Source organism: Rhodofomes roseus (genome assembly GCF_022264815.1).
Source record: "Rhodofomes roseus strain CIRM-BRFM 1785 chromosome Unknown C8Q71scaffold_11, whole genome shotgun sequence".
In the NCBI taxonomy this organism is placed as follows: Eukaryota; Fungi; Basidiomycota; class Agaricomycetes; order Polyporales; family Fomitopsidaceae; genus Rhodofomes; species Rhodofomes roseus.
This window is the reverse complement of record NW_025952967.1, coordinates 475,875-501,279: the sequence shown is the minus strand read 5'-3', so window position 1 is coordinate 501,279 and position 25,405 is coordinate 475,875. Positions and strand designations below refer to the sequence as shown.

General features: G+C 57.9%; 12 protein-coding genes across 12 annotated transcripts; 4 read left to right on the top strand and 8 right to left on the bottom strand.

The window, feature by feature from the left end:
* The first annotated feature begins 257 nt into the window (after positions 1 to 257).
* On the top strand, positions 258 to 1,772 carry C8Q71DRAFT_907822 (kinase-like domain-containing protein). The gene is made up of 2 exons (XM_047928972.1): positions 258 to 1,157; positions 1,218 to 1,772. Exons 1-2 carry the CDS (start codon positions 590 to 592, stop codon positions 1,745 to 1,747), a joined length of 1,098 nt encoding a protein of 365 aa, XP_047778481.1. The 5' UTR covers positions 258 to 589; the 3' UTR covers positions 1,748 to 1,772.
* A 458-nt stretch (positions 1,773 to 2,230) lies between these two features.
* C8Q71DRAFT_761175 (protein prenylyltransferase) lies at positions 2,231 to 4,291 on the bottom strand. The gene is made up of 7 exons (XM_047923856.1): positions 4,197 to 4,291; positions 3,702 to 4,134; positions 3,505 to 3,619; positions 3,029 to 3,448; positions 2,703 to 2,976; positions 2,605 to 2,648; positions 2,231 to 2,549 (listed from the first exon to the last, which is right to left on the bottom strand). The coding sequence occupies exons 2-7, from the start codon at positions 3,820 to 3,822 to the stop codon at positions 2,501 to 2,503; spliced, it is 1,023 nt and encodes a 340-aa protein (XP_047778480.1). The 5' UTR covers positions 3,823 to 4,134; positions 4,197 to 4,291; the 3' UTR covers positions 2,231 to 2,500.
* On the bottom strand, positions 4,102 to 4,559 carry C8Q71DRAFT_858196 (uncharacterized protein; the record flags this gene model as incomplete). The annotated part of the gene is made up of 3 exons (XM_047927493.1): positions 4,102 to 4,134; positions 4,197 to 4,317; positions 4,369 to 4,559. The coding sequence occupies 3 exons, from the start codon at positions 4,557 to 4,559 to the stop codon at positions 4,102 to 4,104; spliced, it is 345 nt and encodes a 114-aa protein (XP_047778479.1).
* Positions 4,560 to 5,281: 722 nt separating this feature from the next.
* C8Q71DRAFT_708576 (uncharacterized protein) lies at positions 5,282 to 5,835 on the bottom strand (the record flags this gene model as incomplete). Its single annotated transcript, XM_047920630.1, has 2 exons — positions 5,282 to 5,488; positions 5,545 to 5,835. The coding sequence occupies 2 exons, from the start codon at positions 5,833 to 5,835 to the stop codon at positions 5,282 to 5,284; spliced, it is 498 nt and encodes a 165-aa protein (XP_047778478.1).
* Positions 5,836 to 6,173: 338 nt separating this feature from the next.
* On the top strand, positions 6,174 to 6,956 carry C8Q71DRAFT_692275 (DNA-directed RNA polymerase III, subunit Rpc31; the record flags this gene model as incomplete). Its single annotated transcript, XM_047919877.1, has 5 exons — positions 6,174 to 6,233; positions 6,286 to 6,415; positions 6,470 to 6,604; positions 6,664 to 6,728; positions 6,786 to 6,956. Coding segments are annotated over 5 exons (561 nt in total), but the record flags the coding sequence as incomplete, so codon positions are not given.
* Positions 6,957 to 7,450: 494 nt separating this feature from the next.
* On the top strand, positions 7,451 to 8,902 carry C8Q71DRAFT_708961 (uncharacterized protein; the record flags this gene model as incomplete). The annotated part of the gene is made up of 3 exons (XM_047920652.1): positions 7,451 to 7,594; positions 7,640 to 8,113; positions 8,747 to 8,902. 3 exons carry the CDS (start codon positions 7,451 to 7,453, stop codon positions 8,900 to 8,902), a joined length of 774 nt encoding a protein of 257 aa, XP_047778476.1.
* Positions 8,903 to 9,700: 798 nt separating this feature from the next.
* On the bottom strand, positions 9,701 to 10,765 carry C8Q71DRAFT_70697 (uncharacterized protein). The gene is made up of 3 exons (XM_047920535.1): positions 10,417 to 10,765; positions 10,137 to 10,202; positions 9,701 to 10,074 (listed from the first exon to the last, which is right to left on the bottom strand). The coding sequence occupies exons 1-3, from the start codon at positions 10,704 to 10,706 to the stop codon at positions 9,837 to 9,839; spliced, it is 594 nt and encodes a 197-aa protein (XP_047778475.1). The 5' UTR covers positions 10,707 to 10,765; the 3' UTR covers positions 9,701 to 9,836.
* Positions 10,766 to 11,387: 622 nt separating this feature from the next.
* C8Q71DRAFT_70690 (uncharacterized protein) lies at positions 11,388 to 13,086 on the bottom strand. Its single transcript, XM_047920532.1, has 3 exons — positions 12,597 to 13,086; positions 11,554 to 12,538; positions 11,388 to 11,505 (listed from the first exon to the last, which is right to left on the bottom strand). Exons 1-2 carry the CDS (start codon positions 12,992 to 12,994, stop codon positions 11,593 to 11,595), a joined length of 1,344 nt encoding a protein of 447 aa, XP_047778474.1. The 5' UTR covers positions 12,995 to 13,086; the 3' UTR covers positions 11,388 to 11,505; positions 11,554 to 11,592.
* Positions 13,087 to 15,500: 2,414 nt separating this feature from the next.
* On the bottom strand, positions 15,501 to 18,335 carry C8Q71DRAFT_70270 (dihydrolipoamide succinyltransferase). Its single transcript, XM_047920266.1, has 8 exons — positions 17,899 to 18,335; positions 17,781 to 17,839; positions 17,600 to 17,724; positions 16,192 to 16,968; positions 16,088 to 16,140; positions 15,969 to 16,039; positions 15,756 to 15,881; positions 15,501 to 15,642 (listed from the first exon to the last, which is right to left on the bottom strand). Exons 1-8 carry the CDS (start codon positions 17,973 to 17,975, stop codon positions 15,593 to 15,595), a joined length of 1,338 nt encoding a protein of 445 aa, XP_047778473.1. The 5' UTR covers positions 17,976 to 18,335; the 3' UTR covers positions 15,501 to 15,592.
* Positions 18,336 to 18,871: 536 nt separating this feature from the next.
* C8Q71DRAFT_858192 (ubiquitin-conjugating enzyme E2) lies at positions 18,872 to 19,570 on the bottom strand (the record flags this gene model as incomplete). The annotated part of the gene is made up of 4 exons (XM_047927492.1): positions 18,872 to 18,884; positions 18,937 to 19,247; positions 19,330 to 19,425; positions 19,547 to 19,570. 4 exons carry the CDS (start codon positions 19,568 to 19,570, stop codon positions 18,872 to 18,874), a joined length of 444 nt encoding a protein of 147 aa, XP_047778472.1.
* A 974-nt stretch (positions 19,571 to 20,544) lies between these two features.
* C8Q71DRAFT_70266 (pre-mRNA-splicing factor ISY1) lies at positions 20,545 to 21,973 on the bottom strand. Its single transcript, XM_047920261.1, has 5 exons — positions 21,798 to 21,973; positions 21,550 to 21,742; positions 21,325 to 21,496; positions 21,075 to 21,265; positions 20,545 to 21,023 (listed from the first exon to the last, which is right to left on the bottom strand). The coding sequence occupies exons 1-5, from the start codon at positions 21,798 to 21,800 to the stop codon at positions 20,596 to 20,598; spliced, it is 987 nt and encodes a 328-aa protein (XP_047778471.1). The 5' UTR covers positions 21,801 to 21,973; the 3' UTR covers positions 20,545 to 20,595.
* Positions 21,974 to 22,693: 720 nt separating this feature from the next.
* On the top strand, positions 22,694 to 23,915 carry C8Q71DRAFT_858190 (uncharacterized protein; the record flags this gene model as incomplete). Its single annotated transcript, XM_047927491.1, has 3 exons — positions 22,694 to 23,516; positions 23,571 to 23,831; positions 23,884 to 23,915. The coding sequence occupies 3 exons, from the start codon at positions 22,694 to 22,696 to the stop codon at positions 23,913 to 23,915; spliced, it is 1,116 nt and encodes a 371-aa protein (XP_047778470.1).
* Between the last annotated feature and the right edge of the window lie 1,490 nt (positions 23,916 to 25,405).

Below are 25,405 nucleotides of genomic sequence, written 5' to 3'. Positions count from 1 at the left end.
GGTCAGGCGTAAGACACAATCTCGTAAGCGGAAGCCGTGGTCCTCCCGCTGACTGCGTTGACCATTCACGCGACGGAGCGCATCGCCCTCTCCGAGGCGGAAAGGTAGCGGAATTGCAAGGGAGTTTCGAATCGAACTGCAGGTAAGCGGCAGCGCCCTTCATGCCTGCCGCTTTCCCGTAGTCCGACCCGCGCTTCCGACACTCTCTTCCAGGTCAATGAATGCACTGTACTGTCTAAAGCTATCAGCAATTCCAGCCCGACATGTACAAGTCATCACTACGCCTCTGTTCACTCAGTGTTGCAATTCGGTTCCAGACCACTCAATACAGACAATCCCTCCGTGCTGGTCGAGAATCACGGAATCAAAAGACCATCACAATCTTGACCGATGCATCCATCGTCGTTGGTCTAGACCGCGGGTATACCAAAACTAGATAGGAGGTCTGCACACATCCATCCGCTGCTACGAGCCGAGAACGACGCACCAAAAATGCATATAAGGGTCGGGTTTTCGCAAGTGTTCGCCATTATCTTCGTCTTCGCATCAGCATCCGCACACTCAACTCCAGAGTTGCATATTCTTCACGATGCCTGCTGCACTTCCTGACTTCACTGGCATGATGATCGACGCTGGTCGTCTCGAGCTACTCCAATCCGTGGGCGCTGGCGCCTGCGGTGAGGTCTACCTCGCCATTGATCATGAAGCTTCGGCCTCCTCCTCGATCCCCGTCCGGCGTGCAGTGAAGATCGTGCCGAAGGCTGGTCCTTCGAAGCGCGACACGCAGCGCCAGCGACGGGAGATCACGATCCAACGACTCGTCTCGGACGTGCCCGGCGTCCTCGAGTTGCTCGATGTCATCGAAGACGACGCGCACTTCTACCTCGTGACGGACTATCGCGACTGCGATTTGTTCGACCTCATTGTCGAGGGCGCTTTCGAGGACAACGACGAGCGGATCCGGTCGGTGTTCGTGCAGATTCTGGATGCGGTACACGGGTGTCATCAAAAAAGGATGTATCACTGTGACCTTAAGCCAGAAAACATCCTCTGCACGGCCGACGGGAAGGAGGTCGCTGTAGCCGACTTCGGGGCGGCGACGCCTCTGGCGCGAAGCTACTCCCGCGGCTACGGGACGGGCTCCTATTTGAGTCCTGGTAAGTACTTGGTCCACAATCATTGACACGGATAACGCTGACCTTCATCGTCATCAACAGAATGCACCGAATCCGCTACTGGACCTTACTCCACCAAGCATGCGGACATCTGGGCGCTGGGGAGGATCCTCGTCGATCTCATCACCGGCTGTCGCCGCCCCTGGGCGGAGGCCTCGCTCGACGATCCCGACTTCAGGGAGTTCCTCGAGGACGAGTATTACCTCGAGAACGAGTTCGGCATCTCGAGCGGAGCCGCCAGCCTCCTGAAGCGGATCTTCAGGCTGAACCCCATTGCGCGCCCCAGCCTTGCGCAGATCCGCAACAACGTCCTCCGCCTCGACACGTTCTTCGCCGAGTTCGAGGAGGACCTTGAGTGGGACGACGAAGACAACGAGTCCATCGACTCCACTCTTACGCCTGAGGACAGCATCGCCGTTGTCGGTACACCCGGCAACGATACCGCGATTGCTCCTCGCTTCGTCGTTTCCAAGGAGTACGTTCGACCGCTGCTGCTGCCAGCACTGGCAAGAAAGGGCTCTGACGATGAATTTGCGCTCGGCTTCCTTGACGGCCTGGAGATGCTTGTATGAGAGTAGCTCCAGTGTCCACCCAGTCATGCGAGGACGAAAAGTCGGGCGCGACGTTCCCGACGCCTATCGCCAGCCTGTCGACGAAAAAGAGAGAGGAGAACGCCTAGTAGTGCCAATGGACATTACGGACATATGCCTTGGACACGCATGGACGCTGTGCCATCGGACACTTCGAGTACACTGCAGATTAGGAATGGACAGTCAGTACCGGACAATGTGCCATGGACACGTAGGGTAGAACAAAAAAGCCAAAGGAACAAAAACAGTACATACATAAAATCAAACACAGTCATGACAATCTCTTTTGCTGCACGCGTATTACTCGCGTCCCTCTCGTGGAGTCATCAGCGAGATCAAACCCGGCAGCTAAGGATGGTAGTACTTACTATTTACCCCTTCCTAGACGCTAGTGCAAGTCACAGTGCCGCTCGGGCACTGGTGCGTAGTCTGCGCACTGTGCATGTATTAAAAAGACTGCCCTCCCCGACATGTGTCCTATGACCTCAGAACTTGAAGTGCAATGTGTTGGTCCAGCTGCATGATGATACATCGTACTGTGACTGCCAATGAGCTAATGCTTAGTATATGATGGCGGGGCCACTATGCATAGTGAATATCGCCGCCACATTACGCATTCTGTAGGATATCGGTCAGGGTACCCGCGAAGCTGGTGAGGTACTGCTAAAAAGCAGATGTTGGATTGAGGTAAGCCAGTGACCTGTACAAATGTTTGTTTTCTGCTTTCAGCATGCCTCACGCGCGTGCACCCTGGAGCCCATCTCTGATCCTATATTCCCAGTACCTATACGCAAGTCAGTAACAGGATCCCATGTCGGATGTATGATGAGACGACTCACTTCTTGCGCATCGTGTCATGTTCGTTCGCCAACGACTTCCAGATCTACAGCAGGGTGCATGAGACGCAACGAACCGTCTGAGAGACATTGTCACTCACCTCAACAGCCTTGGCGACCTGCTCGCCTCCCTCCTGCTCGTAGACGTCCGCAAGGAACTCCAGCGCATGCACGCACGGCAGCTGCGCGCCCTCCGTCGGCGCCGGGTTGTCGAGGTCCACGACCTCCGGCGCCTCCGCTGCATCCGAGACAATGTAGAGCTCCACGAACGACGTGAGGGTAGCGAACGGTGTCTTCGTATGCTCGAGTACGCCGCGGAGGTAGTTCCACGCCGACGGGTTGTTCGGCGCGAGCGCGATCTTGTCCTTCGCGAACCTGTCCGCTCCCTTCAACACGCACTCTGCGGCCTATGACCAGACAAACTCACGCGGACTCGGTCCTGCCTACCGCCTCCCGGTCCTCATCCCCCCTCCTCACGCCGCTCGCCCACACCACAAGGAAGCGATGGTGCCACGCCGAGTTATTCCTCACGTCCTTCTCCAGCAGCTCCTCGACCCACGCCCTCTCGCCCGCCCACAGCCCGCCCTCGTCGTCGTCGTTGAAGTGCACGAGCAGCCACTGGCGGTAGCTCCACGTGTGGTAGTTCTTCGCGTCGCCCGCGAGGACGCGCGCGGTGAACGCGAGCTCGGCGGCGGCGGCGGCGGGCGAGCGGAGCGCGGTGAGCAGGAGCCGGCGGTGGTGCCAGACCTGGTACGTCTTCATGTTTGTCACCGCGAAGTCGTCCATCAGCCGGAGCTCCGCCTCGAGGTCGGCCCCCATCGCGAGGAGCGTCTTGTAGCGGTACTGCCTGCATCGCCGCGATCGCTCAGCACGCAGGGGCGCCCGGTCGAAAGGACGGCTCACCATGCAGAGTAGTGCGCCGGGTTCATGTTGATGATGTTCCATGTCAGGGCAAGCACTCTCGGGCTCTTCTCGCCCGCCTTGACGATGCCCCGGAAGTAGTCCGTCGCATCCTGGTCTGCAGGGCGCCGTCAGAGGCACGCACGGAAGGAGGAGGACGGGCGGCGCAGCTCAGACTCGCTGCGTCCGCGGGTACGGACATTCCGCCGAGTAGTTGATCGGGGCGAGCGCGTCGACGCCCTGGTATTGTGGCAGCGGGGTGACGTCCGCCCACTCTGGTCGTTCGGCATACAGAAGCACGTCTTCAAATTCGGCGGACATGGTGGTTGGGGTCGAAGTCGAATTGCAGTCTCTCACAAACGAGTCCAAGCTTCGGTTGATGCAGTCAACTTCTGACACTAATTCACGCTGTGATCCGTGTTGCAACAACAACGGAGGTATATTGACGGAGACAAAAGAGACGAGTGGTGCACGAGTCAGGGCAGGACGTATTTACAACCATTCAGACTGGGAGGGTAGACTAGGATTATCGTAGTACATCGCACAAAGAAAGTCCGCATAATGATCGCGCTGACAGACCAACTAGCAGCGGTTGACGATCTAAGCGGCAGGGGCGTTGCTGGCGGTGTAATCCTACATAGCGCAGTAGAGTCAGACACCTCAGTCCATGCGCTTTGGTGGGCGACACAACGTACCTCCATCTCCGCGTCCAGGTCCGCTACACTCTTGTTCGGCCTCTCGTTCTTGCGCCGGCCGCCGCCACCACCACCACCACCACCACCACCACCACGGCCACGCCTGGGCCGTCCGCCGCCCCTGGAAGGGAATAAGCCATTACGTCGATACAATTCAAGAGGCTTGACAAACCTAGCACCGTCGGCAGGTGCCGCAGCAGCAGGTGCAGGCGCGACGCGAGCAGCGAGCGACGCCGGAGGCGCAGGCCGTGACGGGTCGAGGACGATCTCGATTTTCATGGGTCGCTCTGTTCGGGTGTCGAAAAGGGGTCGGATACGAATGGTGACGGCGGGTGTCGAGGTGGAATTGAGGGGAGCGATCATCGGCGACAAAGACAAAGCAGAGGTTTCATCAGTTGGCTGTTCAGCAGATCGGAGCAAGCAAGCAAAAGGGAAGCGGTACGAGGGGCGTCAGGCACACGTTCGAGCATCGAAGCATTTCATCGTCGCATGATCCAGTCGTCGCCGCACCGTCATCGTCAGCACTTATCGCATACTTGCTGTCTGTCCAAGCCCGGCGGCGACTACCCTCGCGCTTGTCGCGTGGGTCCCATGTGCGCACCAGCGACCATGTCTACAAAGCCGACACGTCCAAGGTATTGCCATATCCAGACGGCATCCTAGACATCCCGTGTCTCCGCCAACGAAGCTGACGAATGGTTCCCCTTCCGTGATGCTCCTCGTCTAGCGTACTCTGGTTGCTTCAAGCCGCGGTCCCGGCATGACAGAGTGGCAGTTGCGGGCTGACCCGGACCTTGGTTACACAACAGGGCTGATCAGACCCCACCGCGTTCACCACGTCCAGGGTTGACATGTACCGACATGGTCGATACCGCATACCGGGTGCGGTCAGAGCCGGACGACTCGACCTTGGGAGCGCGTGATTTTTCACCACCGGGACCCGTCCATCCACGCAGGCAGGTGAACTTCAAGCTTCGAGAGCGGTGACACCGAGCAACGGACCACCGACGACTTCAACGCTTCAACGAGGCCGTATAAACCACCACAAATAGGGGAGATGCGAGACGCGGCAGAGCCAAGCCAAGCTAAGGGGGGAGGGGGTGGAAGGAAAGGAGAGGGTAAAGCACCGAATACTGACTTCCGTCAATCAAGCGATTGTTGTACTGCTGGAACGCCTTCGTGCCGTCGCCGAGCCTCTGGAAGTGCACCGCCGCGGCGCCCTTCGAGCGGCCCTGCGAGTCGTAGTGCAGCGTCACGCTCCGCAGCGGGCCCACCGTCGTGTGGAACAATTCCTGTGGCACGCATCCGCATCAGCGACAACCCCTCACGGCGCAGAGCAGTGACAAACCTTGACTTGCGTCTCATTTACGTCCGTCGGGAGGTTCGAAACGATGATTTTGTCCGCAGGCTGCTGCTGCGACGCCGCAGGGGTGCCCTTCGCACCGTTGGCGGCAGCGCGCGCACGCGTGGCGGGGTTCGTCGGGCTGCCCAGGACGGCAGCCTTCGCGCCACCACGGCGGGAGGTCGAGCGGCGGATGCCCTTCGGGCGGGTGGTGATGATCTGAGCGACGTGGTTCGTCAGCGACGGGCGGTGGCGGCGTCGAGGGCGGCGACTGACCTCGTCGAGAGTCTTGTCCATTGTCTTGACGTCGAGGGTTAGTGCTGGGAACGGGTGCTGGGCGCGGACAGGGACAGGGGAGGGTGGCTGAGGTGGTGGGTTGGGGGAGGAGGTGGTGGCGAGTAGCAAGGGCGGCGCGACGCGCGCTCGCCTTTTTGGCAAATTGTGGCGGAGCCCCAATGGCGGTGCGCGCTCAGTCAAGCGCATCCGCATCCGGACGCAGCCTGCTTTGTCCTCCGTCCCATTGTTCTCCCTTCCGCCTAATATCAGTTTATTCAGTTATGTCGCGAGGTGGACGAGGTGGTGGACGAGGGGGATTCGGTGGACGGGGCGGGTTCGGCCAGAATAACTTGCCCCCGATGGGCCTGACCTTCGCGGATATACAGTCCTTGTCTAGGGAAGAAAGTGCTCTGTATCCGGTGCGTAGCAGCAAGAATATATCTCGCCATTGTTTGAATTTTACGTGCACAGTCATATGATCCTCTGCCCGTGCTCTCAGAATATAGCGAGGAGGAGAGGCGCATAGCTGAGCTGCAGGTCGGCTTTACCACCCGGCTCCGCCAGTCTGCATACTACGTCGTAGAGCAAACAAAATCAAGAGGTGAGCATCACTCGGATTCCTGTACACAATGCGCCTTATCAAGCCGAAGTGTAGAACTGCCTCGATACTCTGACAAATATCGCCCCTCGGCTGCAAAGCAGCCTACATTGCGCAGACAGGAATTGCACCAGCCCTTCTTCCCGCAGGAAATCCTCGAGGGTTACTTTAATCCCAAGAAACGGAAGATCAGTGAGTACTTGCCGACCTAGTCACGTCATGCGGGCGGCAGGCACTGACAAGCTCCGCAGGTGAGAGGAAGGGTCCGAAGAAGAGGATCAACCTGAACGAATTGGGCGAGGACGGAGAAGACGCGGTTCGTCATCTGTCTTCGCACGTATCAGTCACTATCTGATCGTTATGCTGACCACAGGAGAAGGAAGACGAGGAGCACTCCGACGTCGGCTCGCAGGCTGTGGAAGAAGACTACGACGTCGATGAAGAATACGACAACGACTACGCCGAGAACTACTTCGACAACGGCGAAGGCGATGACCCCGACGGCCTCGGCGACGGTGGAGGCAATGACGAAGGCGGAGGGGGAGGCGGTGCGTACTCACTTTGTCTTCTCCATGTTCCGTGCGGTCTTGACGGAGGGTATGGTCGCAGGATACGATTACGACTGAACCTTGTGCCCTGGAAATGAAATGCGTGCTGTGCTCCAGGCCTAGCGTCGAACTGATCGTGCTGTACGATATCGCAGAATGCATTGTAGCCTCAAGGCCTCGTGGCTTGGATCTTCTGATATACTGCTGCGGTCTGATGCCTCACTCATCGTACTCGTGCTGGCAACCCAAGGGACTGCTAGCCGCTCAGCGAGGATGTAGGAGAACCCGCAGGCGATCTCTTCACGTCCCACGTGAGGTGTGATTTCTGAAGGGACGTGTTGTTTGCGACATATTTGTCTGGCGGCGAGTCGAACAGGTTCAACGTTGACCGTCGCCCGCCCCCAGGCTCGCTCTCGCAAGACACGTCGAGGACGGCTAAGACGACCTCGAAAGGATCCTCGACAACATCCTGAACCTCCGGAAGGTCATCATGCGCCGCAACTCGGTTCTTGCTCTCCTCGCACTCTCGGTGCCGGCCACCGTCTCCGCCTGCGAGGGCGAATGCATCGTCAAGATCACCAACGCCTACGTCGGCAACTACACCACCCCCGTCGACGCCGTCATGCGCATCCTCGTACGTCTCCCCTGCTCGCCCCGCACCCAACTAACCCTTGCGCAGGCCGAGAACCTCTCCTCGATGCTCCCCTCCCACCCCGACATCACTACCGCCACCTCCTACCTCCAGCCCCTCCTCTCCGCCTACGACGCCGCCGCCTACATCGGCATGGAGACCGCCGTCTTCCCGCGGTTCTTCCACGGCAAGTGCGCGGTGCACGGCGCCGACCCGCCCGGGTGCCCCAACCCCGACTGCCCCGTCGTCTGCGGCACGCCCGGCTCGATGGTCCACTTCTTCCCAACGCTCAGGTACCTGGCGTACAACGAGACGCGCGCGCGGATCGAGGCGGCGGCGGACCCCGAGGGCGCCACCTACAAGCTGGTGGAGCAGAACGTGTTGAACGCGGCGAATGACCATAGGCACACGATGCGCCTCGGGAGGATCATGCCCCGCTCCACGGCGAGCAAGAGCAAGACGAAGACTGGCTCGAAGGCGATGGCGACCTCGAAGGGTTACCCTGGGTTCAGGACAGCTCCTGTGTCTCCTGGTTCTCGCTCTAGCTCTAGTCCTGTTGCCTCAAGTACCAGTGCTGTCCCTGCCGCCGAAGCTGCCCCCGACGACCATGTCTTCGTGCCCGTCTTCGTCCGGACCGACCTGATGGACAGCCTCAGCTCCGGCAGCGCCCTCAGCCAACTTTCGGCCCTCGGCGACGCCAGTCAGCTTGTCGGAGGCAGCCCGCTCTCGGACCTCAACCCCGACAAGCTCTCCGAGCTCGACCCCGTAGGACACGGCCAGCTCATCCCCCGCGCACCCCAGCCTTCCAAGACGACAACCAGCAAGACGTCTCGCACCACCAACACCGGCCTCTCGCCGTTGCCCGTCTTCGCCCGGACCGGCCTGATGGACAGCCTCAGCTCCGGCGACGCCCTCAACCAACTCTCGGACCTCAGCGACGGCAGCCCGCTCTCGGACCTCAGCCCCGACAAGCTCTCCGGGCTCGACAACGGCCAACTCATCCCCCGCGCACCTCAGCCCTCCAAGACGACACCCAGCAAGACCTCTCGTACCACCACGACCGGCCTCTCGCCGACTGCCGCCGCTGCCATGCCTGCCGCGGACGTCGTTCCCGACAACCACATCTTCATCCCCCTCGCCCGCGCGGACTCGGAGCAGGCCATCAAGGACAACCTCAAGGCGTTGCTCGCGCAGGCAGGCGCCATGCTCTCTGAGGTGTGCGAAGACGACGGGAGCGGGGACAGCGCGAGCAACTTGGCGCGGTGTAGCTGGGAGACGAGCATGAAGGAGTACATCCTGACGTTCCCTTGAGTCCAGGCGAGGACTTGTATGTGATGGGCGCGATGGGCGGATTTGTTCGTTTTTGCATCACTATCGTCACTGTCTTTCTCGTGTTCGTTTTGTAGCGATAGCGTCTGTAACAAATGTATCTTGTCCTCTGTCTGAATCGTCCTTTCTCGGTGAGAATGGTCAGCCACCCCGTCTCGTCACAATCAGCTTTTGTGTGCGGTTCTCGAATCTGGCCCTACTCGCCGACGACCCCTTCATTTCACGCTCATCGCCAAACCGCTATGAGCGATAAAAACTATCTTCATATAACCACTCGTCATACATCAGGCAGTAAGTAATGACCAATAACCGTTCGTACATGGCATAGAAGTATCATCGAGAGTTGACATAAACACGAAACACGAAACACGTCCGTGCGACGGCCTATCGCAGCCACATCGCGCATACCATAGGGACACGAGACCGAGACCGACTCCTGCTTTGGACTTCCACGTCGCCACTCCCAGCACCGACCAACCACCCGATCAGCCGAACGCGCTCCGCATAAGCTTGGCATAGGCGTGTGTAAGAATGAGGTGCATACGCGACAATGGTGTTGAGGTGTGCAGCGATGCGATGCGATGCGATGCGCGAAAGCGAGGGCCAACGATACAGCGGGGTGCGAGAGCGGATGCGGATGCGGCTAGCGGTACAGTTGACGAAGGCCGTACTGATACAAGTGGATGAGGGTGTGCCAGTGTACCGCTGCGACCACGGTGGTGGATGCGATGACGCAGAGCGAGGGCGCGGAGAAAAGGAGTCGGAATCGTAACACTAGAATGGAAATAGGAGACAAGAGGAACCGGAACGGGAACACGTAGCTGTTGGACACATCGCACCCAGCGACTCTCCCCCGCGGACGACGGAGAGCCCGGGCACGAACCGAGGCGGGTCGGTGGGATCGAGAGGCACGACTCTAAGTCGTTCTTGTATATATACGAACTAGGACAACAAGGGATTTGGATTCTGGGTCGGGAGTTAAGGAGCGTGGTAGTGGTGTGGTGTGGGGCGGAAAGACCACCGGGTGTCGCCAGATATCTTGTATGTACAGTCTGCCGCCTCGAGAAGAGAACGGCAGTGGCGAGATCCCGGTGGGTGGGCAGTATTGGGGGGTAGTGTTGGGTATGCAGTATACGTTGTATAATATAGACGGGCTTTGAGGGGAATAGAGGTCAGCGGCGATACTCAACGACGAAAGGATCGGATGGACACTCACAAGCAGCCCAACAGCGTACACCGGCAAGACGCCCACAATAAAAATGCACAGATAGCAGAAAGAGAAAAGGACCGGGACGGAAGATGCGACTCGGAAGGGAAAATAGTAGACAAGGTCTATCGTAACAATACGGGCCCCCGCCGGCGGCGCCACGAGCTATCTCGCGACGGACACCGAGCGGAGTAAATAGGTTACAACTGTAGAACCGAAGAGAGACGAGACAATCGACATTGTGGTTATTGATACACCTGAGCGGCCCGCCGAGGGTAGGGGGCGAGAAGGAGGAGCGAAAGGGGAAGGCGGATGGCAAGAGGGAGGTGAGCGAGAACGAAGAACCTCGGCGGGCGGAATACGTCCCCGGCCAACAAAAGCAGAAACGGCAGCGGGGACAAGGTAGTATATAGGGATGAAGGAGTAGGGGGAGATCGACACGACGGAGACCAGATACGATGATGCGAGCAAAGTCCCAAAATCCAAGAACACACGACGTAAGAGCGCGTGCGTGCGCACCCGGGGAGCCAGCCAAGACGACGAAAAAAATCGGCGACGACAGATAATAGCCCCCGGCATCGGTAGCCACCGACGCCAGAGTCGTATAAGTTAGGCTTCACGCGGCAGCCGCCCTCCACGGCCCTGCGAGGATTTTGCTAGTGTTGATTTTCTTGAGGTTTTCTTGCGTACGTTATACTACTTGCTGTCTATCGATATCCTGGTGGTACAACGCAGGCCCGCACGAGCGTTCGTGAGGCCGACGTGAGCAGGGGAATGCGATGCGAGGATGTCGGGTTGCGAGAGCATGCACGTGTGAGCTGGGTGGTACAATGGGTTCTGCGAGAAGGCGGAGAGACGAGGTGATGTGGATTATATGTACAGTGGAAGTGGAAGTGTCGAGTCTCGCTCGCAGCCCAGCATGCGTGCACGCCGGGCGCCAACGAGTCCCAGTGTCGCGGCGAGGGGTATGAATACCTTGCCAACGACGGACCCAGCGAGAGGCGGGGTATCTAGAGTGAAGCGGAGATAGATCGAAGCGAAGCGTCCTGAACGAGTAACCGTTGACCGAGGGTATGACCGATGTTTGCGCCAGTCGAATATCATGCATGTGCGAGGAAGCCCAAATGAACCGAGGACCCAGAGACCGCTGAACCCAATAACAATGATGCGATGCGTCGAGTGATAATGATATGCGCGATGGTGAGCGATACAGCTCCGAAGCCCGGAGGAGTCCGAGAGACGTCGGGTGGATGGCGGAGGCAGCAGAAGGAAGTAGTGGACACATTATGTAATCGACGAAGGGCTTCGGAGTATTGGGTATTAGACTTGAGAACCAGCGATGAAATATAGGAGCATCTATGGGCCCGGTAAACTTGGACTGACGGCACCGGTGAGTACGCGCCAATGAATGAATGAAATACCTCACCTTTACACTTGATGAATTCTAAGGAATGTACAAATACAATCAGAATGATGGCGGCGGTAGTTCGTCAGGACTGGGCGAGTTTTGGAACGCCGAACCCGCGAAGAAGCCCGCTTGGGGAGCGGAAGTGGATGCTTCGCCTGCGACTGACTCGCGAGGCTGCGGGGCGGGGCGCTTCGACCGGGGGTGCAGTACTTTGCCCGTCGGAGGGAACTCGGAGGCTGACGACGACGACGAATCTTCGTCCATAGACATGTGGAAGACACCCTCGCTGGGGACGCGGCGGTGGTTACGGCGGCGTTGAGCGGGCGTCGGGGAGGAAGAGGGGCTCGGGATGAACGGAAAGACAAAAGTCGACGAGAGAGGGGCAGTGCGCGGCGCGTCGTGGGCACCCTGGGTAGGCCAGTGACGAACGTGCTTCTTGACAGGCACGCTCGCGGACTCACGGATGGGAGTCGTCGGCGGGGTGTCATCGCTGTCGTCAGCCTCGCTCGAGTCATCGCAAACAGGGAAGACGGGCCAGCCCTCCGCTGCGGCACGGTTGGCCTTGCTGCGCCGAATATGGGTAGCGGAGACCTCATCGCGGATGCTGAGCTGAGAAAGATCCTCGGTGACGGAGCCAACAAGAGCAGCAATACGGTCCTTGCGCTGCTGCTGGGTCTTCGGGGCGGTTGGCGTCGGCGACGCGCGAGCGTTTATCTGGCGACGGCGGGCGAGCTTGCCGGATGGCTGGGCAAGCGGCGGGAGTGGACGGAAAGCAGGGCCCTTCGAGCCAGCCTTTGCTGACTCTTTCGGGGCCGCCTCGGTAGAAGACTCAAAAATGGCGAAAGGATCGTTGAGCCCCGATACCGAAGTGCTTTGAGTGGGACGGGACTTGGTCGGGCGTTGGACAGTAACCTCTGCCTGCGAGGGTATCCTGTCGGCGGGGGGAGGAGATGGTTGGTGTGCGGGTCGTCGCGCAGGGATACGGGAACAAGATGATGCGCTCCTGGAGGGATCGCGAGACATTACTACGACTGAAGGATGCAGGGGGCGGCTGAGCCTACCTTCGCTGTGCCTTATCTTTGGCAGGCTTGCTGGGCTGACGGCCCCTAGTGGACTTGTCAGCCGCAGGAGCCGGACCAGACTGCACTTTGGCCTTGTCTGCGGCCGCGCCATCCGCCTTTGCGGGTGTGCTCGACGGCTTGCTGTCCTCGACAGCGGGCGCGAGTGCGGGCGCTTGCTGCGCAGGAGTCGACTTCTTGCCTCGGGGCGACGAGCGGACCTGGCGCTCTCGCTGGACCGACTGAGGACGCAGAGCCGGCTGGGTAGGCTTGGAGAGCGAGAGCAGGCCGGGTGTGTGCGTGGGCTTGATGACGACGGGTGCCGTGGAGTGGCGACTGTGCGTCGGACGGAAGAGCGGCGGGGCAAAGTGGGCTGGTGGTGGCTTGTGGACGGCGAGCATGGCGGTGAGGAGGAGGGGGTTGTCGGCGGGGGGAGGGGGGCGACGAGCGCGACGACGAGGACGGAATGGTTGGCGACGAAAAACGAGGCAGCGGGGGGATATGGGCGAGCCGGGCCCGTCACCTGCTCTTGTAATCAATCCGCCTTTCGGTCGGAGTCTGAACCTGTCCCGCTTCTCTCCAAGCGAGCCCAATCGGGCACTGCCGCAAAATTGACGGCCGGGGCGTGCCGGTGGCGGACAGTAGCCTCCTGCGCGGGCGCTACGCTCTGGCCCCTGTCGGTCAGCGGGTTCGAGGCGGGCACCAGCCAGGGCAGCCCAGGGTGTCGCAGCGAGCGTGCGCAGGAGGCCCGTGCGCGTTCGCCATCCGCCCGTCTGATCCTCCCATGCCTCCTTCCGCCGCTCCGCGAACCACGAGGCCGTGTTTAGCTTCCAGCAGACGCGGAAGATGCGCTTGCAATGGGCACGCTCCAACCCTTGATGTTCCACGCCAGCCTCCGCGCGGCTTCTCTTCCTGCTCGGTCCCTTTCCTGCATGTCCACCTCCATCTACTCCAGCTCTCCTTATCGCACTCGAGACCGTCCACCTCACAGCCTCCGTGAGGCCATCGCACGCACATACGGTCTCGTATACGCTCCTCGGGTAAACAGCCTCGCTCAGCGCCAATGGGTCCGTCCGTTGCTGCTCAGAGAACGAGGCTTCATTGTTCTTGCTTGTCACTGTCACTGTCAATGTCGCCCGGGTCGGACAATGACACTCTTTGTATGTACGCCATTGTTCTTGCCGTCACAAGAAGTTTTCGTCGGTACTCGTCGGCCTTGGAGTTTGCGCTCATACGATGCCATGCCATACAGTACTGCGCCGCGCGCTTCGCAGTTCCACTCTCGCTCACTTGAGCAGACTTTTGCCCTTTCGGACAACGGGTAGAGCGCGCAAGATGGATATCTCGTCTCACTTGGAGAGTAACGGCAGAACGTTGGGACTGCACAAGGTCACACCGCGCGATACTCACACTTGCATCATCATGTGCGTCCGACAGCGCTCTCGTCTGGCCATGTGCGTGTCCATTGCGCGTCGCCCACTCGTACGCGCATGGAATGGCGACCGACCGGCGGCGACACAGCCAGCACAGGTATCATAGATGGTCGACGTGGACCAGAGGCGCGGAGCGATGTCCGAGTTGCGGCGTAGACGATCTCTGTCTAATTGTCCTTCCGAATACAGGTAAGTTAGCGCTCACAGAGGTGGCTGAACACCGAGCAGGTCAATCTCACCAGCGACAAAGTGTCTCGATACGCTGTCTACATAAACCACAAAAGACAGCTCAGACAGACGTCTTTTGCACAAACTTGCTAATGCTGCGGGCGTCGCATATCGTCAGTCAGGTATTATAACGCAACCAGTGTAGATCTACTTACAGACGTATGGATCATGGACGGACGGTGAGTCCAAGTATGCCCTCCGCAGAATGGTTCATTGCAGCTCCCCAACTCCTTGACATCGGTTATCAGATAGCGAAACCTATCACGGCAACCTCCCGCTCAATCTCTGAGCTCATCTTCGTCCTGCTCCCCTTACTCCCGAGTACACCCTTCATAAACCATACTTACTCCGCGGTCCACCAAATAACGCCGTAGCCCTCCACCAATGACAGGAACAGCCTATCGCCCGACAGCTCCCAGCTCCGGATACACCACACTCTGGCACTCTCCGAACTCAATTGTCCAATCGCGCTTCGAGCTTCCCACCACCACGCCACCGCCGGGGAGATCCACCACGCAAGCAGACATCGCGGGCATCGCATTACGGTTACTAACGGCATACGCGACATTGACAAGACCCGCACATCGACGATAGTGGCAGACCGGGATCATTGCCTCTCAATCGATGCTGCAAGTTCGTGTATTTGGCACTCGGAAGGGGAGCCTGCCGCAGTCCACCTGAGGCGACCGCTATCCTCAAGGCTGGTATACTACCTGCCTTCACCGCCCAGCCCAGATCCAGCCTAATCGTACGCTCCCGGGCATGCCGTCCATCGGAGTGATCACCACTCGGACACGGATACCGTGCGCAGGACCGAGTTTCAGCTCGCAAAATGAAAACCTTCCGCGCGCCGCAAGGAACCAGGAGGGACCCTCATCGTCATCGCCAGATAGGCACGGCCCGCGCCCGACGCCCGTGACCGTCCGGAAGCAGGCATATGAGGAGGATCCGGCGGATGCACCAGCGCACTTATCAACGCCTGCCAGCGGACGGCGGATGGCGGATGGCCACAGGACACCCACATACGGTATGCATTGCAACGTACCCTCGCAGTCCGGCCTCGGTAGAGGAGGATCCGTGGCCAGATGCCCCGAGACCACCAGAACAGTCTCGGTACCCCACCGAGCGAGAGCCAAAGGGAAAAGTATTGTATAGAGAAGTCGCAGTGGTTGGGAACATTACAGCACGCTTGTGAACATCGGATGCACATGATAGAATAAGTCCGAGCAGGGGGGCACCTCCGTCTCATGGCCAGAGCCAGAGCATTGTACATTACACCTCTCCAATCGCATACGCGAGCGAGTCGGACGACACGCGCATGCGCAGAAGACGTGGGCTCTAAGCGAGGAGCATCTTGCGGGGATCCTCGAGGTAGTCCCGCACCTTGACTGTAGCCGCGAACCATGGCCGGACCAACAAGCGAATGCGCACGCAAGGAAACAAGCGAGGAGCAGAAGGGTGGTCAGCTAGGCACGCAGAAGGGTGGCCAGTAGACACGCACCGAGGAAGGTGACAGCTTCCCGCCCGTCGAGCAGCCGGTGGTCGTACGTCAACGCGACAACCATGATCGGTCGGATGACGATCTGCCCGTCGACCACGACCGGGCGCTCCTTGATCGTGTGCATGCCTAAATGCATTCCGGTCAGCCGTGTGCAATCAACTGGGCGCGCTGCACCTCCCCGATCGCCCGGGGAAAGAAGGTACGACGACTTACCAAGCACAGCAGCTTGCGGCAGGTTGATGATGGGAGTACCATAGAGAGAGCCGAACACACCGCCGTTAGAGCTGGGCCGGATGTCAGTAAGCAACCAAGCGGATGAGTAATCATCTTACATGGTGAAGGTGCCGCCCGCCATGTCTTCGAGCGTGAGCTTGCCGTCGCGAGCCTGCACAGACACCCTCAGTCATCGCTCACAGCAAAGGTATGAGCCACGCACCTTCTTGCCCAACGAAGCAATCTCCTTCTCGATCTCAACGAAGCTCATGCCCTCCGCATTCCGCACGACGGGCGTGACAAGGCCCTTGGGGGTCGCAACCGCAACGCTGAGGTCGACGTAGTCGCGGTACACGATCTCGTCGCCCTCGATCGACGCATTCGCAGAGGGGAGCTCCTTCAGCGCGAGGCAGCACGCGCGCGCGAACGCGCTCATGAAGCCGAGCTTCACGTCGTGCGTCTTCATCACCTCGTCCTTGTACTTCTTCCGCATCTCCATCAGGCTGTGCATGTCGATCTCGTTGAACGTCGTCAGCGACGCCGCCGCGTTCTGCGACTCCTTCAGCCGCTCCGCGATGCGCTGCCGCATCCGGCTCATCTTCACCCGCGTCTCCGTCCGCGCACCCGCCACCCGCGGCGCAGGCGCAGGCTTCTCTGCTTTGCCCTTTGGCGCAGCGGCAGGTTTCGACGTCTCCTTCACGTCCTTCTTCGCATGACCCCCCTGCACACCAGCCGTGTCCTTCGCACGCACGTCGGAGGGCGCAGGCGCAGGCGGTTTTGGCACGCTCTTATCGACCTGCTGGTCTTTGGGCTCCTCCTTGTCCTCCTTCTCTTTCGGCGGGGCCGGTTCAGGCTCCTCTGGTTTCTTGCCCTGTGGTGCCGCACCGCCCTCACCAGGCTCGATCCTGAACAGATCCTGGCCGACCGACACAGTGTCCTCTTCACTTGCGAGGTGCTCCGTGATGGTACCGGCAGTAGGTGCATTCACGGAAACGTCGATCTGCGCGGACAGCACTGATTAGATCGGTTGAACACGCCGCAGCAGTAGCGGACGAAAACAGTGTGTATCAGAAACGCCAATTGGCCTGTGCAGGTCAGATCGGCTGAGGAGATCCGAGATGGCAGCACGTAAGTGCTGAAGCCTATGGGCATGCCCAACGGTATCTAACGCGTCCGCCATGCACACTGTGCGTGCGGTTCCACGAGAGATACAGATAGTGCGTTTTCCATTGCACTTCAGCACGGAGTGAGCTACCCAGGTACTTTCTGCGCATCCCACAGCACCCAATCTCGCCGTCCGAAGCTTGATGCTGGCCTGCCCGATGTACCCCGCAAATATGCACAGGTGAGTCGCAACACGTCAATTCAAAAAAACACATCCATCGACCCTCGTCCACAGAGTAGACCTATAGAGCGTCGGCAGGAAGTACCGCTGTTGCAACGGTGCCCCTCGTACAGCCATACCGGACTCGCCTTCACAGCGTGTTTCGAATCCGAATGAGGTTACTTGTGTGCAGCCCCACACCGCGTCACGAACAGTGCCAGAGGTAATAACGCCTCGCCAGCAAAGGCGTGCCGCACGTACAGGCCCGAGAAAGAGATGCACCGCATAACAATGAGCGTGCACACACCTTATCGGTCTCGATAGTCGCAACCTCCTCATCCTGCGCTACGCTGTCCCCGACCTGCTTCAACCACGTCTTGAGGGTGCCCTCCGAGATGGACTCGGCCATCTGGGGCACCTTGACCGTCTCGGCTGCAGGCGATGTATGAGCACAGCCGGCGCGTAGCGTAACATCGCGGTCTGCTCACCTTCAACGAGCTTCGTCGAGTGGAATTGCGCGCGTCTTGAGTACGTCGTCGCGACCTTCCTATCGCGCCGAATTAGTGGTCACGACGTGTACTGCCCGCGCGCAACCAGCTTACGCACCATCCTCTGGAAACAGCGGCGGCGTCGGCGCGAAGAGCCCGCCCGCGAGCGAGAGCAATCACTTGTCTTGACAGCATCTTCTAAGGAGACGCTGCGAGAAGAGAAGGAGGACGATGAGGAAGGAGAGTGAAAGCGCTGCCAGAGCCAACGACGATGATGTAGGAGACGGTTCACGTGGGAGCACCGAGTAAACCCGACGGCGAAAATGGTCGCCCTGCCATTGGTTACCCACTTTGTAAGGTACCCGTACAATGCACAGTATTAGACATTAGTAACAAGGTGAATAGCAATGACATTGGCGGCCATGGCGGCCGGTCGCCGAAGTAGGCTGGATGCCGGCATTATGAAGAGCTTCCAATCGAACTGTAACTTACGCTCAAACTTCCACCATCTCAGATGAACGATGCGCACACAAGACACGACGGACAAAGCGGCTTTTGAGAAAGTCGCCTACAATGGAACGGCAGTAGTTTTCATAGTCGCCATGTGTGAGTACCTAACTTACATTGGGAAATGTACATGAATCGCGGGATACATCATACATATAGAATCTGAGATGTTAAGTAGAAGCATAAATATAACAGATGTTTGCAGATCTAACATCGTAGGAAACCAATCAGAGAGCGAGCCTTCCAATGTAATTACACAACTCTTAATTTATCTGATGTACAACTTTTGTTGAAGGAATAACATACTTACTTTGCGTACATTTGTCATGTATGCCGAGTTAGATAATCACACATGGCGACTACGAAAATTACTGACCATTCCAAATGTAAGATCCGATGTAAGTGTTTCTCAAAAGCCGGTTCGTCCTCTGTGAGAATGTCATTGTCAAAGGAGACCCAAGATGTCGTCGTGATTCAATCATGCATCGGAACAGCGGCTTGTTGATTATACACAAAGCTAAACAGGCAAGGCATCGTACAACCATACACGCTCGTCATCAATATCCCTTAACGACCAGACGCCGTTACATGGCGTACCTACGAACGCACGTAAGAACATGATCAGACGACACACATGCAGAACACTCACTTCCGTGTCCACTCCCGAGCAGTGGCCTCGTAGCGCGCCCGATCCGTCTTGTACAAATGTGCGATGTCAGGCACAAGCGGGTCGTCAGGGTTCGGGTCCGTGAGCATCGAGCAGATCGAAAGGAGCACTTTCGAAATGGTCAACGCTGGACTCCACTGGTCCCTGAGGATATCCAGACAGATCGAGCCGTTCGCGTTGATGTTCGGGTGGTAGATCTTCGTCGTGAAGCTGACCTTGGGCGGCTTGAAGGGGTAGTCGGTGGGGAAGGTGATGGAGAGGAAGAACACGCCGCCCGCATACGGCGAATCGCCCTGATGGTCCAGCCCCTCAGTCAGCATCGATCCGATAGCGCACCGGGCAAGCGTTGAGGGATGTATGCGGATGAACACTCACAGGACCCATGATAGTTGCTTGCCATTGGAACATGTTATCGCCAGTCGGGCCAGCACTGCACGACGAGGGTGGGTCGCGCCCGAGGTCAATCAATTCCTGAGTGGGCGCAATGCATCAGTTATTGTCTCGAGCACCGCCCGAGGCGCACCCCTCGCGCCACAGCGACATTGACGCGCATCTCATCGGATACGCCTGGGGCCACACAACCGACACTCACCTTGTTAATGCGCTTGAGGGCCATTATGGGGATCTATAGGACGAGGGGGAGGTCGTAAAACTGGAGAAGAGCGCAAGATCGACCAGATCGTGCGAGATGGGGTACGATGACAAGAGATGTCCAGCGACGCGACGACCGACGACGAAATCAACCAGTTCGGGGAAGAGAACGATGCCAAACCCGTTAGCAACGATTCCCGACGTTCATAGAACGAAAGAGCACTCACGATGCAGACGGTGACTGGGAGATGGTGGATGGAGGTAAGGATGCGTGCCGGAGCGATTGCGGCTTGTTTGGCTGTTATGACTCTGTTTGGTCTGCTTACTCGAACAGCCTCTGCGGAATATTCCGGAAGTCCGTCGATACAAAAGGGGGCCCTTTTGTATTGACTATTGTTACTAACCGCTTAGAAAGCCACAGGCTTGATAAGGTCGCCTTGTAAGCTCGTAAGATTGTAATCTCGTTCAGTCCGGGCGATCCAATATTTTGCTTCCCTGGTGACTGTCGTCCTCCCCCTCACTCAAGGAGGTCTTCTTTAGGGTCTGTCTAGGGGAGACTAACTTCCACGCTCCGTGCATGTTCGGATTTACACTTATACTATTTACTGAACTCTCGCAAACGTGTTTACGCCTAGGCCTGGCCCGACGTCTTTAAATGCTGGGTCGACCTGGTTATCTCTCACCCGCCCCGGACCTTCCTGCGCGTTGCAAACCATTTAGTCACGCGGTCAAGAGTATGACAACAAATCGACGTTGATGGACACTCAAGCCGGAAAGTGGATTGCACGATCGCGAGCCTCTAAGTCCATGGCGCTCGCCTCAGTCGACGGTAACGGACTTCAAGTTGTCACCGCTGTTTCCAAAACGCTCCTGCGTCTAGCACCACAGAGAAGCGGAGTCGGTGTTTCCTATCGATATGGAAACAGCTACAATGTTTCTTGGGCATGACACGACGCCCGCAAGACACGATTGGAAAGGAATCTCCCATCGGTGACCACTCAGAAAGACTGACACACCCTATCGTACACGACGCAGCCAATCAACCGGCACTCAACCGAAATACTCCTCTACTAGGGCCTTCTTCCGGAGGTCGAGCAAGAACGTCTCCATCTCCTCTCTCGAAGGCATCTTCGGCGGCAGTAGCTCCTCTGTCGAAAGGAAGGGGACGAAGGCGGCAGTGGCATGCGCGAACGCCATTGCAGCCTCTCGTTGGTTGACTGCTGAAGCATCCGCCCCGCCTTGTGCTTCACTGTCAGTCCGCGCCCTCTTTGCGTGCTCGTCCGCATTGCCGTTTGTGCTCATCTCGACGTCTTCGTCAGGTGCTTTCCGTTTAGCGTCGGACGGTGGATGTGCTGGTGTGCTTGAGTCGTCTGAGACAGTTATTGTAGCAACGTTCTTGGACGGGCGAGGAATTGGGGGTATAGGGTCAGTTGGCATCCCTAACGCTGTTCGTATGTGCTGATACGCGTCTTCCCATTCTGGTGCATTGCGTCAGGCGCCATGTTGGGCAAAGGGGATGAGAAACTCACCCTCTTCTTCTGCGTGCATCTCATACTCCAGTAGCTTGCCATCCTGCTCGTCCAGATCACCAAAGTACGACGGACCCTGGTTCGTAAACTTCTTGTAGTAGCTCTGCGCCTGGTTCTCTTCGTCTTCTTCCTTCTTTTTGCTCATGAAGAGCTCCTTCACACCTGGAAGCTCCTTCGCTCGCCCGAAATACCTGAGGAGGAAGCATGCTATTTAGCAACTACTGAGACAGCGGAGTATTCTGAAACGCACTTGTATCCTTTTGTCCCGGGCACCTCCTTCCCGTCATCGTCCATCATGGCCACATTTCGTCTGTAGTTTGCACCGCCGAGAGCAACAATTTGGTTCTCCCAATGCCGCTTCTCCCTCATCAGCTTGTTGATCTCGTCGTTCAGGTCGCGGACCTCATAGTCCGTGAGACCGGCTACAGACCACGTTTCAATGTCACCCCCAAGTCCTCTCGGAATTGCAACGTACCATCCTGGATTTTTGATACCTTGCGACTGATTTCGCGCAGAATCTCTCCTCGCCACCGTTCGCATTCTCGTAGGCTCTTACACGCGCTCGCCATTCGCGGTCGTCGGTCCGTTCGTGTCCCGAGGCCCAGCTCCGCGGCTTGAGCCTCGCGGAACCGATAAAGCATAGACTGTGCTTTCTCTTCATTACGTGCCTGTTGTACGGGGGTGTGTAAGAACGCGCAGGGTTCTCGAATAATGCGACCTCACCATCTTTGCGAGAGGTCAGACAAGGCGTCACTTTTGTGGCAGCAACAAGGTTGAAAGGAGTTCTGTAATGAAAGAAGCCTCAGATGTCGATGTCGAGGATGACCTTGGTCCTTAGGTCCAGGACGGTGTGCTCTGGAGTCTAGAAAGTCGAAAGCAGGCTCCCACTCTGAAGCGCTGGGTAGTGCGCGACATCACGTGCCACAGCAGTTCCGGAGGTCGACGTTCCAGTCTCTCGTCGCCGGTCGTCGATGCCTCACACATCTCGGGACTATAAACGCACTGCTACAGCCTACTGGGGTATCGTGTGCTAGGCTCAGTAGCTGACGATTGGGGTGCAGTTTCCAGCTTGTATCTACGTGACTTGCGCAAGATATCACAATCAAAATGACTCGGAAAATATGCGTGGACTGGGGCGCGGAGGTCAAGCATTTGTCCCAACAGTGCACGGAAAGCTGCACGACAGTTGTGTTTACATGGTCATGTAAGGCATCACAATTCTTTGGTGTTTCAATGCCGTTTGACCTCCGGAAATTTAGATTTCTTGAGCCTAAGGTCTCTAAGAGTCTCACTATACCGCGATCGAACCGTGGCATGGTGTGTGAGATTGCTTATAAGTGGCAATTTAAAGACATGAATCAATATGCAGTCCTCAATCGCCAAGGATCAGGCAGGTCTGTCATAAGACTGGAATATGTCGTCGACGTCATGGGCAAGACAGTGAGTGGGCCTCGGCGCTTTGCGGCTCAACTCCAGCCAAATCACAACAGGGTATGTACTGAACTTATGTCATGAGTGAACTCACCGTCCGTCACCTCCACGCTATACAGCATCGCACGCTTTAGGACGGCCGTCGCACTACCTCAATTTATCTCGGTTTGTCAAGCCGCGCCATTGCAATGTCTGCCACTCGCCACTCTGCCGAATCGCTCACGAAATGCCTGAAGGCCATGCAGACGGTCTACGGGGCATTCTCACAGCTCTCTCGCGCACAAGCATCGTCGTGGGTCCCTCCTCCGATGTCAGAAGGACACCGCGGACGATATCTCTGGACTGACGCCTTCGGCGTCCTCAACTTCCTCACCCTCGGTACGCTCACGCACAACCCGACATACACGACCCTAGCCGCCCGGCTCATCGTCCGCGTGCACGACGTGCTCGGACGCACGCGCGACGGCACGCAGCGCCTGCCCGGCGCGACGGACGCACATCCGCTCCGGGGCGGACTCCGCATCGGCAAGGTGGGCGACGAGGACGACCCGAGCGGGGACGGCGACGGGCAGTACCACCACTACCTCACCATCTGGATGTTCGCGCTCAACCGCACGGCGCTTGCGACCCACGACCCGCGCTACAACGACCTCGCAATCGAGCTCGCGAAGGCGATCCACCCGCGCTTTGTGCGCGAACGCGACTCGGAGCGGCCGAGGATGTACTGGAAGATGAGCGTGGATATGAGTAGGCCGATGGTCCGCTCGGAGGGGAACCTCGATCCCATCGACGGATACGTCGTGTACAGCTTGCTTCAGCGAACAAACAAGGCGAACCCGAGCGTGCTTGCGCAGGAGGTCAGGGAGTACAAGAAGATCTTGGACACGAAGTGGAGGAGATATGTCTCGAATGACCCGCTCGACCTCGGAATGACCCTGTGGACCGCACACTGGTTTGACGGCGAGGAGGAATGGGCGACGGAGCTCACCAACCGCGCTGTGGCCTGCACCCGTGCGTTCCATGTGCACACGTCATGAGTCCCCCATTGATTGACCTTTGTGACAGGTGTCCTATTCGAAGACGGATATTACGACCAATCCAGAGCCTACCGTCTCGCGTTCCGCGAGTTCGGGACCGGCCTGGGCATCCGATGCCATACCGAGACGCGGCAGAAGGAGCTCTCGCTCGAAGAGGAAAACTGGGATGCTTACATGGAGAAGATCCTCTCGGTATGGGAACCAGACCTCGAGAGTGGGCCGACGCACACGCCCGCGTCGCTCGTGCCTATCACCCTTGTCATGTACTCGAGTGCGGTGATGCCAGGCGGTGAGTGTCTCCGTGTGTCCTGCGCGAGCCTACCGGCTGACGTTTAGCATAGCATTCCACAAGGGGTTCTTTGACCAGTACTGAGTGTGTACGCGCAGTCGGGGGACCCACGATTAGGGTTGAGCTGCTTACGTTGCTACGTGCAGCACCGAGCATAAGCGCTCACAGCCGAGGGCGAAGGGTATACCTGGACCCATACGACGCGGAAGGCACAGAGAAGATCTGAAACCTGACAGAATCACTGCATGTACGATAGGAAGTGCAGCGCCCGCTGGCACAATCCAAACCATCTCTGGATCTCTACTTACCTGTGCTGCAGCGCTCAGGCCGCCACCGGCGTTCCTCGCTGCTACTCAACTCATGGAATGGTTCATGTTGACGTTGACACTCGCGGATTAGCACGACTGCCATGCGAGGACAACAGACGGCATGGCAGCGGCGGCGCCACCATCGTTGCCACCACCATCGCGCATGATGGGGATGAACATTAGAGAGTTTCGGGCATGCTTCGCTCTTCACAGATCAATGCTGACGGGCGGGAGGGCTGAGGAGCCGCCTGGACGCCCAAGCTTGCACTACGTCCAATCACCTTCATTATAGTGAGCACTGCCTGCTCGCCAAAGCCAGGAACATGTCACCGGTACGGCCGTCCCAGATCGAGTCATTGAAACGAGGGCTTATGTGTTTAGTACTAGTAGAACACCAGACTGGTAAAAGTTTCCGGAGTCGCTCGAATGTAGGTCTGCTTCCATCCCACCTCGTGTCGCGCCCGACATGATCTGTCCGGCGATGCTTCGCCAGATACATCTCAGAGTCGACTCGCACTTCATTGGATCATTACGGCAAGCTTCGTTCGCTTCCGAGTGGTACAAACGCGTCGCAGTGCGACTCAGCTAAGACGACAGTCGCTTCGATGGGCTGGCTTGACTATGCTAACTACTCAACTACTCCCGCTGCGGTGTCGAAGAATCAGAGAAGAGTGAACGAGTCAGCCACGACCACTCACGCCTTGTGTTGAAGACACCATCACTGGCCACCTCACCCGAGTCGAGTCAGCTTCACACTCAAGTTCTGGCAGTTAGATTCCCTTTACTTGGTTGTACTGCCTTCCCCCCTGAGGAATTGAGAATGCTTCGACATGATCAGCCCGAGCTTTGCGCGCTCGGTCGTGGAAATCTTCTCCTGACGCATCTAGGAGACCATCACGGGAGATGGCCGTCCGACTTCTGAGTTCATATGCAGTGGCGAGCGCGCGTTAGCGCTCGAATCCCACTTCATACTTGCACCACATTGATCATTGACAAGATTCCTGGCGATCTGCGTACCGATGCTACTCTAAAACCCGAGCGCACTACATATCGCCAGCAGCGTCTAGCAAAGCGAGGCGATACGGACACGCCTTGAGGCAAGATAGACGGTAGGGATAAGTTAGTACTCTTCTCCGACAGACCGGACATGTTACATGCGTCAAGGTGGAGGGTTATAATTATAATAGCAAGCATTAAAGGTACTCCCGCTTGTCGGAATTGGCAGATCTAACTGACATCGGGAAACGAACAAACGCACAGCCTATC

Bases quoted from the DNA above. Each gene is read 5' to 3' on its own strand.
- C8Q71DRAFT_761175 (XM_047923856.1), bottom strand. From the start codon at position 3,822: ATGTCCGCCGAATTTGAAGACGTGCTTCTGTATGCCGAACGACCAGAG. The intron at 3,620-3,701 runs GTCCGTACCCGC...GGCGCCCTGCAG, and splicing joins GATCAACTACTCGGCGGAAT to ACCAGGATGCGACGGACTAC. The intron at 3,449-3,504 runs GTGAGCCGTCCT...GCGGCGATGCAG, and splicing joins CCGGCGCACTACTCTGCATG to GCAGTACCGCTACAAGACGC.
- C8Q71DRAFT_70690 (XM_047920532.1), bottom strand. From the start codon at position 12,994: ATGCTCGCCGTCCACAAGCCACCACCAGCCCACTTTGCCCCGCCGCTC. The intron at 12,539-12,596 runs GTAGGCTCAGCC...CGATCCCTCCAG, and splicing joins AAAGATAAGGCACAGCGAAG to GAGCGCATCATCTTGTTCCC.
- C8Q71DRAFT_70266 (XM_047920261.1), bottom strand. The intron at 21,266-21,324 runs GTGCGTTTCAGA...CTTCCTCCTCAG, and splicing joins CCCGGGACAAAAGGATACAA to GTATTTCGGGCGAGCGAAGG. The intron at 21,024-21,074 runs GTGAGTTTCTCA...GCAATGCACCAG, and splicing joins GATGCACGCAGAAGAAGAGG to AATGGGAAGACGCGTATCAG.
- C8Q71DRAFT_70697 (XM_047920535.1), bottom strand. From the start codon at position 10,706: ATGCCGGGGGCTATTATCTGTCGTCGCCGATTTTTTTCGTCGTCTTGG. The intron at 10,203-10,416 runs TTCTCGCCCCCT...GTCCCGGTCCTT, and splicing joins CCTTCCCCTTTCGCTCCTCC to TTCTCTTTCTGCTATCTGTG. The intron at 10,075-10,136 runs GTGAGTGTCCAT...TTCCCCTCAAAG, and splicing joins TGTACGCTGTTGGGCTGCTT to CCCGTCTATATTATACAACG.
- C8Q71DRAFT_70270 (XM_047920266.1), bottom strand. From the start codon at position 17,975: ATGCTGTCAAGACAAGTGATTGCTCTCGCTCGCGGGCGGGCTCTTCGC. The intron at 15,882-15,968 runs GTAAGTCGTCGT...GAATGCATTTAG, and splicing joins GCCGCAAGCTGCTGTGCTTG to GCATGCACACGATCAAGGAG. The intron at 15,643-15,755 runs GTGCGTGTCTAC...TCGCGGCTACAG, and splicing joins GGAAGCTGTCACCTTCCTCG to TCAAGGTGCGGGACTACCTC.
- C8Q71DRAFT_907822 (XM_047928972.1), top strand. From the start codon at position 590: ATGCCTGCTGCACTTCCTGACTTCACTGGCATGATGATCGACGCTGGT. The intron at 1,158-1,217 runs GTAAGTACTTGG...CGTCATCAACAG, and splicing joins GGGCTCCTATTTGAGTCCTG to AATGCACCGAATCCGCTACT.